We start from the raw sequence: 21,757 nt of genomic DNA, 5'->3' as shown, positions 1-21,757 counted from the left end.
ACATTTTCTGAATTGACAACAAGTTATATTTCCTTCTGCCTTCTCTATGGAGCCTTTAGATCAAGGAAAAATATTCTTTACCAATGGTTCTTCAAATGGAAAAGCCATTCGTTATTGTTTCTGAAACTGACACCAGGACCTCCTTTACCTCAGCTCAAAAGACAGAGTTATATGCAGTTATTGACGTTTTTTCTCATTATTCCTCGATTCATTTTAACCTCTATCCTGACTCTCAAAATGTGTATAGACTCTTCCCTGTTATTGAGATAGCTGTGATCAACACAGACAAAACAACAATTAATACCTTATTACAAAAATTATAACAATTGGTGCGTCAACGCTTGATTCCTTATTTTGTGGGACATACTCGGGCTCACAATAGTCTTCCTGGACCTTTAGTCACAGGAAACTCATATGCAAATTTATTGACTCAGGGTTCGCTTTTAGATGATGTTAGTAGAGCAATCGCCTCCCATGGTATTCACCACCAAAATGCTCAGGCACTGAGATATCAATTTTCTTTGACTAGAGAGGCAGCTCGTCAGATTGTAAAACATTGTTCTGCTTGTCCTACAACACTTCCAGCTTCTCTGCCTGGAGTTGACCCTCAAGGACTCAAGCCTGGAATCCTACGGCAGATGGATGTAATTCATGTTTCATGTTTTGGAAATTTTTCCTTTGTTCAAGTGACTGTTGATACCTTTCTGGAGTTATTTTGGCCACAGCCAGGACGGGAGAAGCATTCAAGGATGTACAGCAGCATTTGTTTGCTTCTTTTGCATTTCTTGCCATCCTGCTGCATCTGAAAACTGATAATGGTCCTGCTTATCAATCTAAAGCCTTTGCAAACTTTTGTATTAAATTTGTTATTAGACAGACTACAGGCATTTCATATGATCCTCAAGGGTGGGCAATTATTGAGAGATCTAACCAAATATTAAAGACACAAATGGCTAAGGTACAGGGAGGAGAATTAAAATATGTCTCCCCCACTCACTTATTATCATGCTCTTTTTGTAAGTAATTATTTGAATAACCAGATGTACATCTCTCCTGAGAGACACAGCCAGAATACAGCAAATACACAGGCGAATGCCAGCAGCAAACCACTGACCTGAGAATGGGACCCCGTTTGAAAGAATCAGAGAAAGGACCGAAAGAGCTGGAGGGGTTTGAGACCCCATATGAACAACAATGTCAACCAACCAGAGCTTCCAGGGACTAAGCCACTACCCAAAGACTATACATGGACTGACCCTGGACTCTGACCTCATAGGTAGCAATGAATAGCCTAGTAAGAGCACCAGTGGAAGGGAAGCCCTTGGTCCTGTCAAGGTTGGAGCGCCAGTGAACTGGATTCCTCCGGGGAGGGCGGTAATGGGGGGAGGGTGGGGAGGGGAACACCCATATAGAAGGGTAGGGGCAGGGGTTAGGGGAATGTTGGCCTGGAAATGAGAATGGGAATAACCTTTGAAATGTAAATGAGAAATACCCAGTTTAATTTAGATGGAAGAAAAAGAAGAAAAGGGAAAAAAAGATTCTCAAGGTAGATCTGCAACAGCGCCATTGCGATCCTAGGGAACATCACCATCCCTTAGATTTGCAGAAAGCTGTTTCATCTACGTGGAAGCGACCAGATGTTCTTCTCTCCTCCGCAAGGGGGCATGCATGTGTCTTTCCACAGGATGCCGAGTCACCAGTCTGGATTCCGGACCGCCTCATCACATCATACAATCCCAGGGCAGAAAAGCAGAAAGTCTCCCCTCAACAACCGACAGCGAAAGATGAGAGCGGAGCGTGCCTCATTCCTGATGACGCCAGACAGCTCTGAGCAGCGCCTCACTTCTGCTTTCACCAGGCTTCAGCTGCATGGTCGCTCATCTACCACGCTGTTGCCAACTTGGGATCAGCTTCAAGAATTGGTCTCTGCTGCAAGAGATAGCGTGCTTCCTCTCCGACTCCCAGTTACTCCCTCCAATCTTCTCCTGCTATGCTTTCACTTCTCTTCACCCAGGTAATTATTTTTCTCTATGCTGCTGCCCAAGACTCCTACTGGGCTTATTTACCTGATCCTCCCTTGTTTCATGTGGCCCCTTGGGAATTTGGCCTTGTCAAGGTGAGGAGAAAGTAGTTCTTATTTCAAAGAACGAACTTTGACTTGCTACAACTATTCTGGAATCGCTGACTCCCTTCCCACATGCTTTACTGTTAAAAATGACATTAAAGGGTGTTTCTCTTTAGAGGAGAGAGAGTTAATTTCAGAGTCTCCAACTCCTCGAAAATATGCTTGTAGTGACGATTCCACCAGTCAGCGACACATTCAGTTTCTAAAATTATTTTTACCTTTTAAAGGAGGCTTTCATTATTCTCCTCCATCTTCTTCAGGTCCTTTGCCTTCCCTTTTGTTTGCTTGTCAGAATGGCGAGGAGCTGATCTCTGTTTGGGAGAATATTGCTATTAATGGCTACCCTAAATGGTGGTCTTGCGGTTTTCTCTCCAAAGCTGCGTACTTTACTCCCTTTAGCCCTACAGCTCAAACTTTTAAACTTTTAGATTGGTCTGTTAGTAGTCCAGAACATGATTATCTATGCAATTGAAACAGTATAGGTTTACCAAAGGAGATGCTTCCTTACCGACCTCCCCTGCTAATGCCTGGTTTGCCCCTGGATGGGCTTCCCCTACCTTTCCCCCAATTTTTAATTCCCACTTGCTTCCTGTTCAGCCTGATCTATAGCATCTTTTGGCTGCTACTCATAAAGTAACCCTTATTAGACCTCGTTCTGAGGTTAAGAGAGTTTCTGCTTCTGTTTTAGCCTGTGTGGCTGCTCCTTTCTCCTTTCTTTCCTCTGAAGAGCATGGCGATTTTTCCCTTGTCAGGATGGTCATGGTGTTTATCATGTTACTTGCATAAATTGTCAATTATCTAATTGTCTTAGTGTTACAAGGAAAAATGTTTTTGTCATAGTACGACAACCTCCTTATGTACTTTTGCCTGTCTATGTTAATGGGACATGGTTTTTTGATCCTGGCATAGAGGCCATTCATCATGCCTCCTCTGTACTTCGTAGAGGTAGGCGTTTTGTGGTTGCCTTAATTCTGGGTCTTACTGCTCTGATTGGTGTAATGTCTCCTTTTGCCTTATCTACTACTTCTTTGGTTAGAGAGGTCCACACTGCTCATCTAAGTTATCTAAGAATGTTAGTATTGCTTTATTGATTCAAGGAAAGATACATGGAGGGTTTGAAGACAGGGCGAATGCTCTAGAAGAGGCAGTTCTTTATATGGGACAAGAAATTCAAAATATTAAGGTTAGATTATTAGTACAGTCATTCTTTGTTTAGAAGGAGTGTGTTACTCCCCTGCCTTATAATGAGCCAGTCCCGCATGCCCACAGCTTATACACTGTCTGCTGGAGTGCGGCTTTGCTCTGCCCTGCCCTGCCGTGGTTTGCATTGCCCTGTGGGCTCTCACTTCTTTGGCCAAAGACTTTTGAGATCTGGGCTCACCAAGCCCTGCACTAGGCAACACCTAGAAGCCAGAGCCAAATGAACAGATGCCAGGCTTGGCCCTGGGGACTGGTGTCTCCCCCTCCCCTGAAGTGTTTTCCCCAGTTCACCACTCCAGGTTTACTTTGCAGGGACCCCCGTAGGTGGCAGGCTTGGCTGATCCTCACCTGTGAGCCTGGGATAGTTGTGGGATGTAGGGTTGCTGAAGACTTTCAGGGAGATGCAGGCCTTTCATAAACTCCTCAACCATCCTGTGCCCTCCCTGGTTCGCTCGCCCCGTGGAAGTTGGGAAGCCACTTTTCCCTGTCCTGTGTGACTTTCCCTGCATAGTGAGCTCTCCTGCAGGAGATACTTTCACATGCTTCTTTAAAAGCACCTGTTCCTCAGATCTAGATCAGCTGTGAAAACAGGCTTCTCCATGTCAGTGTGCTAGCTCCTCCTCCCAGCTCAGAGCTGCAACACCAGAGGATCCTCTGGCCCCAGTGCTGTGTGAGTCCCATGGAGAAGTCAGAGCAAAGTGCCCCTTCTGCGAAGTGACTCAGAACAGAAGGCTCAGAAGTGACAGTCAACCCCCAAGTGCTTCTTCCAGGAGAAAGCAACCAGCTCTCCCTTTTAAACAGTTGTTGCCTCACATATGACCCAGCTGTATGACTGGAGAAGATTTCCTGGAGTTTAGTTGCCCAGAGTGTAAGCATTTCATGATTCTAAGACAGCCTCAAATTAAAACCGAAGACTCTTATTTTAAAACTTTTAAAAAATGAATCAAGTATAAAATACCAATATGAAATAATCATAATCAGAATTGAGCTAATTCCTGTGAAGTCATTTAGTTTTTCATTTTCTGCTTCTATTTTCAAGGCATCTAGAGTAGAACTATCTGAGATCCTAAGGCCTTCTATTATGGTGCTACCCATTCATTCCTCTCTACTTGAGGACTTCTCAGGTGACTTAAGAAAACCTGATTTCTTTTCAGATTGTCCCCAGCTGGTGTGATCTCTCTGTCGATGGCCCTTGCCAAAAGCTGCAAAGGCAATGCATTGTTTTACAACACAAAATTCCAGACATTAATTTACCAATAAAGTCTCAGGAGTCAGATGCTGTATTTAAGTGAAGCTCCCAACTGTCCTTCCTAATTCACTGTTCCCCCAGAAGAAGAGCACTGTAGCTCTCTCTGCACACTTTCTTAAAAATCCTACAACTGAAAGACTTTCCATTGCCCTACTTATCTTCATTTCCTATCAAGTTGTGCCTTGATCTGCTCTAGACCTAAGTGCCCTTTAGCTTTGCAGTAAAGGTGTGAGGTAGGTGAGCTAAACAGTAACAAAGTCCATGCTCACAGTAAACAAAGAGCTCTTGCATTAAATGTCTGTGCCCTGGCGATGCTATATCACACAATAGTTTTTCATTAAATAATACATTCATGGAGATCATAGTGTGATCAAATATTTTGTAACATAACTTAGTAATGTTCTCTCTATTACATAAGTCAAGTACTATCCTGTGTATTCTGGCCTTTTTCTGTCATGTCTGTGTGCATCACCATGGGAATCCCAAGGAACATCAATCCTGGGCTTTTGAAACTGTTGCATACAGCCAACCGGGGACCAAAACCGACCAGGAGACTACTGATACTTGACACACGTAAAGTCATCTCCCTATTTTCATATAGTTTATGGCAAGAAGTCACCATTGCTGACAATGTCTCATTATCCAACGTGCTTCTAAATGGAAGAGTTGGGGTAAAGGAGGTCACCCCACAAAACACAAAACACCCATCTAGGATAAACATGTATGGTTTATTGAATCCAAACATACATGAATTTCAGGACACAATTAAAAGTCCTAACCTAAGGATAAGAGATATAGAAGAGAATTGAGATTTCCAGTTCATAGGTCCAGTAAACATCTTCAACAAATCATAGCAGAAAACTTCCATAAGGTAAAGAAATAAAAGGCCATAAAGGTACAACAAGCCTAGAGAATGCAAAATTAATTTAACCAGAAAAATTTCCTCCATTCACATAATAATTAAAACACTAAATGCACAGATAAAAGAAAGAATATTAAATGGGTAAAGTATAAATATCCAGCAACAAATGAATTCAGACCTATCTGAATTACACCAGACTTCTCAACAGAGACTCCAAAAGCCAGAAAAAATTGGGCAGATGTAATGCAGACCAAGGCTACTATAACCAGCATAATTCGCAATCACCATAAATGGAGAAACCAAGATATTTCACAACAAAACCAAATTTAAACAATATTTTTCTTTAAGAGAGCACAACAGAGGATAATAGGAGGAAAACTTCAAGACAATGAGCTAAACTGTACCCAAGAAAAACCAAGAAACTAATCATCTCTCAATAATTTCAAAAAAGAGAAGCACACAAACATAATTTCACCAATAACTAGAAAAAGAAGAGAAAGCAGCAATCATTGGTCTTTAATATCTAACCAGACCTTCTGTCACCAATCCCCCAGCTCCTAGGGACCAAACTGCCAGCCAAAGGATATACAAGGATGGGTCTATGGTTCTAGGTCACTGTGTAGAAGAGGAGTGACTTAACTGGCATCCATGTATTGGGAGGCCATTGACTATGCTGAGGCCTGTTGCCCCACCAAAAGGAGGTCCTAGAGGTGTGAGGTGGGAATGGATATGTGTGGGTGGGGGATACTGTCATATAGGCAAAGCTGAGCAGAAATGGGATGTAAGATTTGATGAGGGGAGTCTGGAAACTGGGACAACATTGGAAATATAAATAAATAAAATAACCAATTAATAAAATATAGCCACAAATAAAATAAAAAGCAAAAAGGTAAAAGAATAATTACACCAAAATAAAACAAAAGAAATCCCTGTAGTGGATTGGCCTAATTCTTCTTGTGTTTAATGCTAATTTGTGGAACTCAAGACTGGCAAATCCCCAAAAGCTGACCCTGCTCCCAGTTAACTGTGATTATAAAGAAGCCAACAGCCAACAGCTGCACAGCAGAGAGATGGGGGAGGTGAGCTTTGAGGGCTTTGCTAGAGAGGATCATGAGGAGGGAAGAAGGAAGAAGAAGCTGCCAGAGAATAAAGGAAGAACGTGTGTGATGGAGAGGAGAGAGGAAGAGGACAGCAGCCATGGTTAAGGGAGAGGAGCGCCTGGTCCTGAGGGCTGTCCAAGTGCAACAAAGAGCAGCCAAGATGCTACACAGTCAGTAAGAGTTGAGCGTTATTGTTTGGAAAGTAGATCTGATACCATGGAGGGCAGGCAGCTGCCCAGCTACTGTGCTGACTAATGCACACTAAACATAAATTTAACACAATATGTATAACCGGTAAGACAGCTCTGTAGAGGATCCTAAAAGGAATACTTTAGTTTGAAGGGAAGGATAAAATACTAGAGAAAACAGGAAATAATTTAATAAAACTACGACAGTCAATCAAAAGAAGCCAATAAAAACCACAAAAATTAACAAAATGACAAAATTTAATACATAGGTTTAAATAATATTTGCATGTCACTAAACTCAATTCCCCAGTAAACAGACATACATTTAGCCAGAAACAGGATCACCATCATGAGAGATGTAGAGGATATACTAGGGAAACAGAACTAAGACACAGGTCCCTATAGCAATTCTATGCAGTTTCTCTGTCAATAAAAACCAGCAAGTTCTAGAGTTAAATGTCTGTGTTAGTGCTGACCTACACCGCCAGACATATATTTTCTTTTAAGTAAATAACAAATCTTGGGGCTTACAATGTAATCAAATATCCTGAAACATGAGTTTGCAGTGTTCCCTACATTTTTTAAATCAAGTACTTTGACTACCATTTTGGTTCTTTCTAATCCTGTCTGAGTGCATCATCAAGGGAATCCCAAGGGAAATCAGAAATGGGTTCTTGAAGCTGTTGCACAGGGCCAGTATAGACCTAAGTACCACAGAGGAAACCTTGATTCTTGTCACAAGGGATCATTTCACCATCCCTCTTATCACATAACTTATGGCAAGATGTCACCTCTCCTGACCTTAGCTTCTTCTCCTAAATGCTGCTGAAGGGAAGATTTGGTGTCAAGAGGTCTGGACTCAAACCACAGGAACATTGAATTCATTTAAATAGGTGTAGTTCATTGAATGCACACACCAATACAGTTCAACCAGAGCAACAGCTCACAACTGTGTACTGGACATTGCTATGGCCCAGCTCATTGCAAGATCCACATGGGCTCATGCACAAGGGCTGTAAATGTTGATGTCTATGGGCCCTGACTCAGGACATTTTACACATAATTGTTCCTATTTTCCTTGAATCTGATGGGTCCTATGGGAAGCTTATAGTTGGGGAACTTGTTAAGATTAACAAACCTCATAATATACAGAACATAACAGGGTAAGTGACCAGCACCACACAGTTCAGTGTCAGATTTTTTTGTTTTGTGTTAGCTTGTTTTCAGCATCCATGATGTGGAGGCATATTACAGCACAATAGGAAAGAGCTGGCTGCTGTGTAACAAATTTGCCACTGTTAAGGTAGGTGTGGGGACAAGACCTCAGCAGGGAAGGAGATGATGTGTTTGATAACTGAAAGGAGCTGCCTCAGCTGTGTTTCTCTGCCTGCTCAGTGCCCATTCAACATCACTTGGTCCTTGAAGAGGAACTCAAGGTCTGCCCCCCTGCTGCCTGTGAGCCAGGAGTAGGCACAGAAAGGCAAGGCCACAGAGCTGGTTTCCAATTCCTCAGTAATGCTGGATTTCCACTAACGTACGTGGATACACAAATACAGTGTGGTAAGTTACAATACATACTAATCATTTCTTACATAGGGCAGCAGTTGATTGACTACAACTAATTCTATTTAAAAGAGAAAGAAACCTGGCTCTTGTGGAAATATACAAAGAAATATCTACGATGCTGGGGAATGAATTCTGCCATGGACTGAACTCAGAATGGGGGGGGTTGGAAGAAAGATGCATGGTTAAATAGCCCACCAGGTTCACATTGTGTCAGCTTGATTTAATCTAAGGACAAAAAGTGGAGTATCTCTGATGGCTTTCTTTTTAACCCTTGAAAGGATCCCTGGGTATTGGCCTCAGTACTTCATACTTCTTGCTGGGGCAACAATGCTCAAGGAAGCTTGAGACTGTCATAGGCACAGTATTATGCTAGATATACAGAGTAGATAATACTAAGATGTTCAGATCGTGATATCCATTTATATATACTCTTAATGTGGACCTAAGGAAAGAGAGATCAAGGTCCTTACAATAGAAAGATCAGTTCCATTTTTTTCTACCATTCCAAACTGAACGACTGGTAGGGAGAGAATGGTAGATAATTGAGAATTCATAGATGATGCTTTGAATGAAGAGTGGGTTTCTGCGCTGGTTTTAGACAGGGTCTCAAGTATCGCATGTTGCCCTCTACCTGGTTGGCCAGGTTCTCTTTGAGCTCAGATAAACCTCCTTCCACTTTCCAATACATAGGCTTACAAGAGTAGCCTCCAAGGACTGTGAGGACAGCATTAGCCTGTGACAGTTGAGGTGTGCAACCCACAACTATAGTTTTAGCCACGATTTTCCATGTCTACCAGCTATTTCAGATTGTTGCTGTTATATGCCTGACAATCAAGGACGCAGAAAAATAACCTGATAGAGAACAAGGGCATGGTGATCACATCCTTGCCTCTTCTGTATGTTCTGGATGAGGTTTGTTAAAATTCCAATATTGCAAAAAGCTTTATATAGGGCCCATCACATTAAGGGTCTCTATTCACTGTTCTATCTAAAATGGCCCAATCAGAACTGACCACCAGATAACACTTCTGCAATCTTCATATGAGAGAGAAGCTTGAGCTTTTTGTTTTGATTTTTTCTTTTCTCTTTCTTTCTTATTTTTTGCTATATAAGTTGAGAGAAAGAGAGTTGGGGCCATGAATTTGCTCCCAAAATTTGAACTATGGATGTGATCAATCAGTGTTAGTGGGTGCATTCTATACAGTATTCATTCTTTACTATGATAGATGCTTCTGTGTTTGGTGGGGTGGCCATTTCCCAGTGTACAGGTGCTGGGACCTTACTCTATCCACTTAATGATGTTTATAGCCTCATTTTAGTTGTTTATGTGCACCCCCTATGTCTCTTGACTATTTTATTTTTCTGATAGAAGCTCATGGTACATCTTACTCAGGCCTGTGAGCAGTGCTCTTTTGGCGACATTGGTGCAGAGTGGAGAACCCCACAAGCAGCATGAGGTTCCGTTCACTGGTGGCTCCAATATTGCACTTTCCTCTGCCAACTGGTCTCCACACTTTTCCTAGCACCATAAAGACTTCAACTCTTTCTCCTAGGAATTTATTGGCAATTGTCAATTGCTAAGCACATGACTTCATGAGTGTTCCCCTAACACACACCCATGTTATAACCTACCATGCAGACTATTTCTTGATGTGATATAAACCACCTGTACATAATGAATCAAGAGAACTTTTGAGTGCATATTCAAACTGGTGTGAAATCTCAGTAAGTTTTAATGGCTAACATTGGTGAATGAGGACAATTTGAGTTGGGATGAGACATTTTGGGGCAAGATATGGAAGGAAACATTCATTTAGATGCATAGGAATTACTAAGGTTGTTTTATAATCAAGCCGTGAGGAAAATTTGGCTTTAGAAGGAGGAGATTCCCAGTGGCTCAGCCCTGGGAAAGCCTCCTGGAAAGGGCCCCTCAGCTTATGCTCAGTACAGGGAGATTATTATCAGGAAACAAAATCTGCTCCCCATGACATCAGCTGTCCCTTCTTGGACATTCTATTATCTCCTAGAGAGTTCTTGGCATCCTCTGTGATGTCACCAGTGTTGTAGTGACAACCAGTGCCCTAGTTTCTCTCATACTGAGTCTGGCGGTTACAACCTAAGACATGTTTTCCCGTCTTAGGAAGCGTTTTGGGAGGGGGATCGTCGATTCTGGAGAGACTAGAATGAAGGAGTCTGGCCTTTCGTCTCAAAGTAATGAAGGACAAAGACAGGACTTCTGGGGAATGTCAAGTAAGCCATGGGCAGTATATTTTGAGCTTCCTGTCAGGGGAGCTGGAGGCTTAAGCTGACCTTTCTAGCAATGGGCCACAACAACTGGAGCATCTGAAAAGGAATTGAATTTCCATGAATATTACAATTCTTAAAGTCAAGGATTTCAGACCTTTAGTTTCCCCATCCCCACTGGGAGGATAAGGTAAGGCCAATGCTATTATACTGTGAACTTCTGGCCTTTACTTTTCAGTTCATTTGTTATGTTACATTGATATAATAACACCATCAGGAGTCATGGAGAGTCCACCTTTTCTGAGTTTAGACAGGGAAGCAATGTACTTCACTATCATTGCTTCTTTAAATACAGTGGATATCTGACAGTAGGAACAGGGAGAGAATTGTGCTCCAGGCAATAACCTTATGTGCTTAGACCTCCTCTGATTTCTTCTAACTGGAAGGGTCATCGTTAGCTTTATATATTTGAGGTTGTGTGTTACATTTTTCTAAAATACCAAAACTATTTGGAACGGGTAGACCAAGATTCAGCCTGTAACCTATTCTCATTTCTGGGGCGTTTGGCGTATCAAATAGGGGCCTTGATATGTCTGTTGACCATGTCCTCCCTGGAAATGCTTTTTAAATCCAAAGTTGTTGGCCTAGAGTATCAGGGTAGGACATCTGAGAGTCTCCAATCATTCAAGTTTTGTGGATGGTGATGTTATCATCTGAGTTCTGAAACCACAGGGGTGAGGGTCCTGAAACCAAGTTGTACCCTGTTCAGCTGATAATAATCCTGGAGAAGCCATCTCCGTGGTACATGTAAGCACGTGATGTCCGGCATAGGGCATACCTGGCTGCTTACATCTCTTGGTCTCTGTAGAGTAGTGGGAGAACTGAGATCCACTGAGGAGGCCTCTTAAGCATAGACCAATCGACTAGAAGTGACACTGGGTTCCAGGCTTGTTCTCCTGTTTAGGCCTAACTGTGGTCTATGTACACTCTATGCATTCTCCCCATGCAGGTTCACTTGTGTTCTTCTACCTACAGACGCTGGGAGAGAAACATCATCCCCTAGCACTGACCTAAGGGAGAAGCAGGCCAAGAAGGAAAAGGAGAGGCTGATTGAAGAGCTGCAGCTCATTACCGAGGAGAGAAATGACCTGAGAGATCGCCTGAGGTTCCTGACAGAGAGATCCAAGAACAACATGTATGAATCGCTCCAAATGCTCTTGTTTCATTCCTGGGTCTGCAAGATCACCTTCATCTTCTCCTATTAAGGTTTTGGGTTCAAGAAAGCTGTGCCTCCCTATCCACCCTGTGCTAAACCTCACCTCCCATAAAGAGGAGATTCAGAATCTGACCCTTCCTGAGGAGCGAGATGGAAAATGGACTCATCTGCTTCCATTTATTGATAAGCAGAACTTGTGGTCTGAATGAAGAATTCGGGGATAAAGTCAGGGAGAGTGAGTGTCTAGTGTGCATTTGCAAAGCCCTTGACAGCTGGTGGCTTTGCAAGATTGTAATTGCAGTGAGTTTATGGTGAGTCTCTGTACTTGCTAGGCAGGGGACTGAGTGCTGGAAGATCCAGGCAGCAGCCTGAGGGGCCTGGTCCCACACTGTTCATCTCAATGCTTGACTAGAAAGTCTCAGGCTCAGGCCTGTTTGTTCTTGTCTGTGTGTCTTGCCCTCTGAGACAGCAATGGTGCATGCATTTCTCCTGGTTCTCACAGTACTCTCTGTTTCCATATTTCTCTTTCTCTTTCTATGACTCTGTTTACATTTCTCTTTTTTGTGGGGATGTCTCAGTCTGTGAGTCTGTGTGTGCATACATCCAAATGCATATGGACAACTTTTATATGTTTATATTTCCCTCCACACTGGAATCTAGGGGTCTATGTCTTGGCCTGAGTATTTACCTCTAACACTTTCATGGCGATGTGAATGCTTTGTTCTGGGAGCCCCACTGTCAACAGCACAGTTCTTTGCCTATGTGGACACGTTTGTCTGTATATTTGTATTATTTGTGCAGATTATAATTTTGTGGTGATATATGTTCTATTATCAAAACAGGAAAAAAGAAATCACAGGTTTTGGGTGTGTTGGGGTCGGGGAGCATGGAGAGGTGTGGCCTAGGCTCTTGATAGCTTAACTGGATTGACTGCAGATTTCCTCTTGATTGAACAAAGGGAGCCAGGGAACCCTCCATCTGGATGCCAAGCTTCTGGTGTCCTGGACTCAGAAAAACACGTTTCTGAAGCTGAAGAAGATCCCAATATGTAGAATTCAGAAGGTGTCCTTCCAGGACTGGGGTAGTACAGGACCCACCCTGAGTTCATATATTCCAAAATGCTGATGTTCATAGTATTCTATCATTTGGGGCCAGGCCACACTTCAGGCCAAATCCATATTATGAAGACCTGGAGAGAATGGAGGAGGCGGTCATGTCAATTCTGCACAACTTAGAGATGGAGAACACTGTGATCCATGAGAACAACCAGAAGCTGAAGAAGGAGATTACCTTCTCTAGGTAAGTCCTGGTCAGAAAGCCTATCACCTGTGGAATGGCCATTTCTGATTTCTTTGTTCTGGATTGGACAGTCTTCAGCTATGATTCTATCTCTTGTGCTGTTACACATCAGTGTGCCAGGGTCATTAGGACTCAGTTTTCAGTTCCATAAAAGACTGTTCCTCATCCCAGGTTTGTCTAGGCATCTTCAGAAGGCTCTAGAGAGAACAGCACTGATTGAAGTCAGCAGGTTATTAGGCTGACCTGGACCTATGGTGTCATACCAGGTTTCACAAAATTCAGTGTGTAGACCACATGGTTAGCATGACCTTCTCTTGGTTCTACTGACCTCCTTTGAGGGTGTTTGCCCACTACTAATTGATGTTGCCCCCATGCATTGGGCTTTCATGGATAGATGTAGATCCATGTTCTTTCTCAGAGGTGTGGACACTAATTGGTGCTTGGGCCAAACAAACAATTTATTCTTCCCAAAATTAACTCTTTGTGATTTGTGCAGCAGCATTATGTGTATCGAGATGTATTTTATTAAGTCTTCATGGGTATCTGGGACCTGGTGGAGTTAGTGGGACTTGGGAGTAGGAATGGGAGAAAGGGCCAGCATGATCTTACTATGCAGACTGTATTTCCAGAAACCTGCTCAGCCAGCTCCTGATGGAGAACACATGGAGGAAGAAGTTGGTCCCACGGAAGCAGGAGAGCAAGGAGGGACATCTTGAGTGTGCACTGAACCAGAAATATTTGGTTGACTTCAACAAGAAAGATAAAGACCAGCAATGTCCATACCCAGCATCATCAGGTAGGGATGAACAGCTGTGTTAGCTTAACAATATCTGATAAAATTTGCCAATTTGATACATCTTTGCTTCCTCCTACATCCTTTCTAATTACACTCACAACCAGCCAACCACCTCATGTAATGGAATTGTTCATTGCTCTGCCTAAGCACAAGTATTCTGGGAAGTTAAACACTTTTCAGAAACTGAATTATTTTGCAAGTATATATTGCTGCTCTTTTTGAAGCTGCAGTCTAGAAATAGTGACAGATGAATAGCATACCTCATTATTGCCTATCCATGTGATAGATTGGATCCTATGTAGAGTTTTGAACAAGTTCTTGGTTCTTTGACATATGACACTCTGTGGTCATGTGACTTCTTATGTAGGAAGCACCTTTCCGGGACAAGAACAAGTGCAAATGTCAAATTAGTACTTGTCATTGGCTTTATCCTTTTTGACATATGGACGTCTCCTTTCTTCCTGCAACCCGATGAGGTCTCTTGCCGTTGCCCTGTTCTTGGTTTGCACTGGTATAAGTCTGGGTCCCAGATTGGCAGCCCACATTACTGTGAGGCTTGCTGGAGATTTTGCCGTGCCCACAGAGTTAGCAACAATGATATCACTTAAAATGTCCATGTCGACCCGCGGATCCCGGCCCGCAGCAGCTCTCTGCTCCCAGACCCGGTGAGAGAGAGACCCAACCGACTGGTCAGGTGGGCACTCCTGAGGCTGCAGAGCGGAAGAGACCACCAACACTGCTCACCCCTGCCCACATCCCTGGCCCAAGAGGAAACTGTATAAGGACTCTGGGCTCCCGTGGGGGAGGGCCCAGGAGCGGCAGGACCCCTGCCGGAGACACCGCCGGACCCTGAAGGAAACAGACCGGATAAACAGTTCTCTGCACCCAAATCCCGTGGGAGGGAGAGCTAAACCTTCAGAGAGGCAGACAGGCCTGGGAAACCAGAAGAGACTGCTCCCTGCACACACATCTCGGACGCCAGAGGAAAAAGCCAAAGACCATCTGGAACCCTGGTGCACTGAAGCTCCCGGAAGGGGCGGCACAGGTCTTCCTGGTTGCTGCCGCTGCAGAGAGCCCCTGGACAGCACCCCACGAGCAAACCTGAGCCTCGGGACCACAGGTAAGACCAAATTTTCTGCTGCAAGAAAGCTGCCTGGTGAACTCAAGACACAGGCCCACAGGAACAGCTGAAGACCTGTAGAGAGGAAAAACTACACGCGCGAAAGCAGAACACTCTGTCCCCATAACTGACTGAAAGAGAGGAAAACAGGTCTACAGCACTCCTGACACACAGGCTTATAGGACAGTCTAGCCACTGTCAGAAATAGCAGAACAAAGTAACACTAGAGATAATCTGATGGCGAGAGGCAAGCGCAGGAACCCAAGCAACAGAAACCAAGACTGCATGCCATCATCGGAGCCCAATTCTCCCACCAAAACAAACACGGAATATCCAAACACACCAGAAAAGCAAGATCTAGTTTCAAAATCATATTTGATCATGATGCTGGAGGACTTCAGGAAAGACCTGAACACACTTAGGGAAGCACAGGAAAACATTAATAAACAAGGAAAAGCCTACAGAGAGGAATCGCAAAAATCCCTGAAAGAATTCCAGGAAAACACAATCAAACAGTTGAAGGAATTAAAAATGGAAATAGAAGCAATCAAGAAAGAACACATGGAAACAACCCTGGATATAGAAAACCAAAAGAAGAGACAAGGAGCTGTAGATACAAGCTTCACCAACAGAATACAAGAGATGGAAGAGAGAATCTCAGGAGCAGAAGATTCCATAGAAATCATTGACTCAACTGTCAAAGATAATGTAAAGCGGAAAAAACTACTGGTCCAAAACATACAGGAAATCCAGGACTCAATGAGAAGATCAAACCTAAGGATAATAGGTATAGAAGAGAGTGAAGACTCCCAGCTCAAAGGACCAGTAAATATCTTCAACAAAATCATAGAAGAAAACTTCCCTAACCTAAAAAAAGAGATACCCATAGACATACAGGAAGCCTACAGAACTCCAAATAGATTGGACCAGAAAAGAAACACCTCCCGTCACATAATTGTCAAAACACCAAACGCACAAAATAAAGAAAGAATATTAAAAGCAGTAAGGGAAAAAGGTCAAGTAACATATAAAGGGAGACCTATCAGAATCACACCAGACTTCTCGCCAGAAACTATGAAGGCCAGAAGATCCTGGACTGATGTTATACAGACCCTAAGAGAACACAAATGCCAGCCCAGATTACTGTATCCAGCAAAACTCTCAATTAACATTGATGGAGAAACCAAGATATTCCATGACAAAACCAAATTTACACAATATCTTTCTACAAATCCAGCACTACAAAGGATAATAAATGGTAAAGCCCAACATAAGGAGGCAAGCTATACCCTAGAAGAAGCAAGAAACTAATCGTCTTGGCAACAAAACAAAGAGAATGAAAGCACACAAACATAACCTCACATCAAATATGAATATAACGGGAAGCAATAATCACTATTCCTTAATATCTCTCAATATCAATGGCCTCAACTCCCCAATAAAAAGACAGAGATTAACAAACTGGATACGCAACGAGGTCCCTGCATTCTGCTGCCTACAGGAAACACACCTCAGAGACAAAGACAGACACTACCTCAGAGTGAAAGGCTGGAAAACAACTTTCCAAGCAAATGGTCAGAAGAAGCAAGCTGGAGTAGCCATTCTAATATCAAATAAAATCAATTTCCAACTAAAAGTCATCAAAAAAGATAAGGAAGGACACTTCATATTCATCAAAGGAAAAATCAACCAAGATGAACTCTCAATCCTAAATATCTATGCCCCAAATACAAGGGCACCTACATATGTAAAAGAAACCTTACTAAAGCTCAAAACACACATTGCACCTCACACAATAATAGTGGGAGATTTCAACACCCCACTCTCATCAATGGACAGATCATGGAAACAGAAATTAAACAGTGATGTAGACAGACTAAGAGAAGTCATGAGCCAAATGGACTTAACGGATATTTATAGAACATTCTATCCTAAAGCAAAAGGATATACCTTCTTCTCAGCTCCTCATGGTACTTTCTCCAAAATTGACCATATAATTGGTCAAAAAACGGGCCTCAACAGGTACAGAAAGATAGAAATAATCCCATGCGTGCTATCGGACCACCACGGCCTAAAACTGGTCTTCAATAACAATAAGGGAAGAATGCCCACATATACGTGGAAATTGAACAATGCTCTACTCAATGATAACCTGGTCAAGGAAGAAATAAAGAAAGAAATTAAAAACTTTTTAGAATTTAATGAAAATGAAGATACAACATACTCAAACTTATGGGACACAATGAAAGCTGTGCTAAGAGGAAAACTCATAGCGCTGAGTGCCTGCAGAAAGAAACAGGAAAGAGCATATGTCAGCAGCTTGACAGCACACCTAAAAGCTCTAGAACAAAAAGAAGCAAATACACCCAGGAGGAGTAGAAGGCAGGAAATAATCAAACTCAGAGCTGAAATCAACCAAGTAGAAACAAAAAGGACCATAGAAAGAATCAACAGGACCAAAAGTTGGTTCTTTGAGAAAATCAACAAGATAGATAAACCCTTAGCCAGACTAACGAGAGGACACAGAGAGTGTGTCCAAATTAACAAAATCAGAAATGAAAAGGGAGACATAACTACAGTTTCGGAGGAAATTCAAAAAATCATCAGATCTTACTATAAAAACCTATATTCAACAAAATTTGAAAATCTTCAGGAAATGGACAATTTCCTAGACAGATACCAGGTATCGAAGTTAAATCAGGAACAGATAAACCAGTTAAACAACCCCATAACTCCTAAGGAAATAGAAGCAGTCATTAAAGGTCTCCCAACCAAAAAGAGCCCAGGTCCAGACGGGTTTAGTGCAGAATTCTATCAAACCTTCATAGAAGACCTCATACCAATATTATCCAAACTATTCCACAAAATTGAAACAGATGGAGCCCTACCGAATTCCTTCTATGAAGCCACAATTACTCTTATACCTAAACCACACAAAGACACAACAAAGAAAGAGAACTTCAGACCAATTTCCCTTATGAATATCGACGCAAAAATACTCAATAAAATTCTGGCAAACCGAATTCAAGAGCACATCAAAACAATCATCCACCATGATCAAGTAGGCTTCATCCCAGGCATGCAGGGATGGTTTAATATACGGAAAACCATCAACGTGATCCATTATATAAACAAACTGAAAGAACAGAACCACATGATCATTTCATTAGATGCTGAGAAAGCATTTGACAAAATTCAACACCCCTTCATGATAAAAGTCCTGGAAAGATAGGAATTCAAGGCCCATACCTAAACATAGTAAAAGCCATATACAGCAAACCAGTTGCTAACATTAAACTAAATGGAGAGAAACTTGAAGCAATCCCACTAAAATCAGGGACTAGACAAGGCTGCCCACTCTCTCCCTACTTATTCAATATAGTTCTTGAAGTTCTAGCCAGAGCAATCAGACAACAAAAGGAGATCAAAGGGATACAGATCGGAAAAGAAGAGGTCAAAATATCACTATTTGCAGATGACATGATAGTATATTTAAGTGATCCCAAAAGTTCCACCAGAGAACTACTAAAGCTGATAAACAACTTCAGCAAAGTGGCTGGGTATAAAATTAACTCAAATAAATCAGTTGCCTTCCTCTATACAAAAGAGAAACAAGCCGAGAAAGAAATTAGGGAAACGACACCCTTCATAATAGACCCAAATAATATAAAGTACCTCGGTGTGACTTTAACCAAGCAAGTAAAAGATCTGTACAATAAGAACTTCAAGACACTGAGGAAAGAAATTGAAGAAGACCTCAGAAGATGGAAAGATCTCCCATGCTCATGGATTGGCAGGATTAATATAGTAAAAATGGCCATTTTACCAAAAGCTATCTACAGATTCAATGCAATCCCCATCAAAATACCAATCCAATTCTTCAAAGAGTTAGACAGAACAATTTGCAAATTCATCTGGAATAACAAAAAACCCAGGATAGCTAAAGCTATCCTCAACAACAAAAGGACTTCAGGGGGAATCACTATCCCTGAACTCAAGCAGTATTACAGAGCAATAGTGATAAAAACTGCATGGTATTGGTACAGAGACAGACAGATAGACCAATGGAATAGAATTGAAGACCCAGAAATGAACCCACACACCTATGGTCACTTGATTTTTGACAAAGGAGCCAAAACCATCCAATGGAAAAAAGATAGTATTTTCAGCAAATGGTGCTGGTTCAACTGGAGGGCAACATGTAGAAGAATGCAGATCGATCCATCCTTATCACCCTGTACAAAGCTTAAGTCCAAGTGGATCAAGGACCTCCACATCAAACCAGACACACTCAAACTAATAGAAGAAAAACTAGGGAAGCATCTGGAACACATGGGCACTGGAAAAAATTTCCTGAACAAAACACCAATGGCTTATGCTCTAAGATCAAGAATCGACAAATGGGATCTCATAAAACTGCAAAGCTTCTGTAAGGCAAAGGACACTGTGGTTAGGACAAAACGGCAACCAACAGATTGGGAAAAGATCTTTACCAATCCTGCAACAGATAGAGGCCTTATTTCCAAAATATACAAAGAACTCAAGAAGTTAGACCGCAGGGAAACAAATAACCCTATTAAAAAATGGGGTTCAGAGCTAAACAAAGAATTCACAGCTGAGGAATGCCGAATGGCTGAGAAACACCTAAAGAAATGTTCAACATCTTTAGTCATAAGGGAAATGCAAATCAAAACAACCCTGAGATTTCACCTCACACCAGTGCGATTGGCTAAGATCAAAAACTCAGGTGACAGCAGATGCTGGCGAGGATGTGGAGAAAGAGGAACACTCCTCCATTGTTGGTGGGATTGCAGACTGGTAAAACCATTCTGGAAATCAGTCTGGAGGTTCCTCAGAAAATTGGACATTGAACTGCCTGATGATCCAGCTATACCTCTCTTGGGCATATACCCAAAAGATGCCTCAACATATAAAAGAGACACGTGCTCCACTATGTTCATCGCAGCCTTATTTATAATAGCCAGAAGCTGGAAAGAACCCAGATGCCCTTCAACAGAGGAATGGATACAGAAAATGTGGTACATCTACACAATGGAATATTACTCAGCTATCAAAAACAACGAGTTTATGAAATTCGTAGGCAAATGGTTGGAACTGGAAAATATCATCCTGAGTGAGCTAACCCAATCACAGAAAGACATACATGGTATGCACTCATTGATAAGTGGCTATTAGCCCAAATGCTTGAATTACCCTAGATCCCTAGAACAAACGAAATTCAAGACGGATGATCAAAATGTGAATGCTTCACTCCTTCTTTAAATGAGGAAAAAGAATACCCTTGGCAGGGAAGGGAGAGGCAAAGATTAAAACAGAGACTGAAGGAACACCCATTCAGAGCCTGCCCCACATGTGGCCCATACATATACAGCCACCCAATTAGACAAGATGGATGAAGCAAAGAAGTGCAGACCGACAGGAGCCGGATGTAGATCGCTCCTGAGAGACACAGCCAGAATACAGCAAATATAGAGGCGAATGCCAGCAGCAAACCACTGAACTGAGAATAGGTCCCCTATTGAAGGAATCAGAGAAAGAACTGGAAGAGCTTGAAGGGGCTCGAGACCCCAAAAGTACAACAATGCCAAGCAACCAGAGCTTCCAGGGACTAAGCCACTACCTAAAGACTATACATGGACTGACCCTGGACTCTGACCCCATAGGTAGCAATGAATATCCTAGTAAGAGCACCAGTGGAAGGGGAAGCCCTGGGTCCTGCTAAGACTGAACCCACAGTGAACTAGTCTATGGTGGGAGGGCGGCAATGGGGGGAGGGTTGGGAGGGGAACACCCATAAGGAAGGGGAGGGGGGAGGGGGATGTTTGCCCGGAAACCGGGAAAGGGAATAACACTCGAAATGTATATAAGAAATACTCGAGTTAATAAAAAAAAAAAAAATGTCCATGTCGATGGTCCAATAGAACTGAGGTGGTAGAAGGCAGCATTCTGACAGCTGGCTTGCATTTCCCCAGCAAATCAGTATCTGAAAAACTTCCTTCCTCTCCTAGGTCTCAGAAAGTGCAAGAGAGCTGGAATTGGACACACACCAGGAAGAGAGCTTCCTGAAGAATAAGTTGTTTTCTCAGGAGTCCCTGATGACCAACACCCTGAATGGTAACAACAGTTTTTGGAAGAGTATTCATCCTCTGAATTAATTTGTCATTTCTTAGAGACCCTAAATTTATATATCACTAAGCCAGCCTGACTGATTGAGTTCTTACTCACTTTCTTCTTCAGAAAACACCACTTGAGAGACAACTTGGGGGACCGCCTTTCATTATGTGTGCTAGAGGAGACACAGCAATACATCTGTGCTTCTACATGTTCGTTAAGAATCTGCTTTTAGAAATATTTTTGTTATGATTTTAATTGAAGTTTTCTTTTTGTTGTTTCATATTTATATGTTCTTGTTACTATTTTTATTTTCAAATATTTTTAAATATTTTTATTCATTTTAACCCTGTTTTGTTATAAAAATGTATTCGTTATGAATAAAAATTGAATTCTATCTCTTGACTCTTAAGACCATCATTCTTACTCAAGGGTTCTGTCCCCTCCTGTGGACTTAGAACTGACAGCTACAGATGGATCTCTGCATGTTCCATGGAGCCTGGCCTAATAAGTGAATTCAAAGTCACCAAGGGGTACCCAGTGTGACAGTGTCTTTTGTGTGAATAATGTGGCTGTTTCTCTGACACACACTTTATGATGTAATCACTGACACACTTTACCCAATTGTTAGGGTCCATGTGGTTCTTCTGAGAGAGCAGC

The 21,757-nt window shown here is 42.2% G+C and overlaps 1 protein-coding gene across 5 annotated transcripts; it reads left to right on the top strand.

Moving 5' to 3' along the window:
• The first annotated feature begins 1,601 nt into the window (after positions 1 to 1,601).
• LOC134483126 (uncharacterized) lies at positions 1,602 to 21,494 on the top strand. Of its 5 annotated transcripts, XM_063278364.1 has the most exons (7): positions 1,602 to 2,014; positions 8,120 to 8,284; positions 11,570 to 11,729; positions 12,906 to 13,049; positions 13,679 to 13,845; positions 20,995 to 21,100; positions 21,224 to 21,494. In XM_063278364.1, the coding sequence occupies exons 1-6, from the start codon at positions 1,870 to 1,872 to the stop codon at positions 21,057 to 21,059; spliced, it is 846 nt and encodes a 281-aa protein (XP_063134434.1). In that variant the 5' UTR covers positions 1,602 to 1,869; the 3' UTR covers positions 21,060 to 21,100; positions 21,224 to 21,494. The 5 variants fall into 5 exon arrangements, with proteins under 5 accessions (XP_063134434.1, XP_063134435.1, XP_063134437.1 ...); XM_063278365.1 differs by having other exon boundaries at positions 1,603 to 2,014; positions 20,995 to 21,494; XM_063278367.1 differs by having other exon boundaries at positions 1,605 to 10,540.
• Positions 21,495 to 21,757: the final 263 nt, after the last annotated feature.

Source organism: Rattus norvegicus, chromosome 19 (assembly GCF_036323735.1).
Source record: "Rattus norvegicus strain BN/NHsdMcwi chromosome 19, GRCr8, whole genome shotgun sequence".
NCBI lineage: Eukaryota > Metazoa > Chordata > Mammalia > Rodentia > Muridae > Rattus > Rattus norvegicus.
Note: the sequence above shows the minus strand (reverse complement) of the source record. Positions and strands in the feature narration are given on the sequence as shown.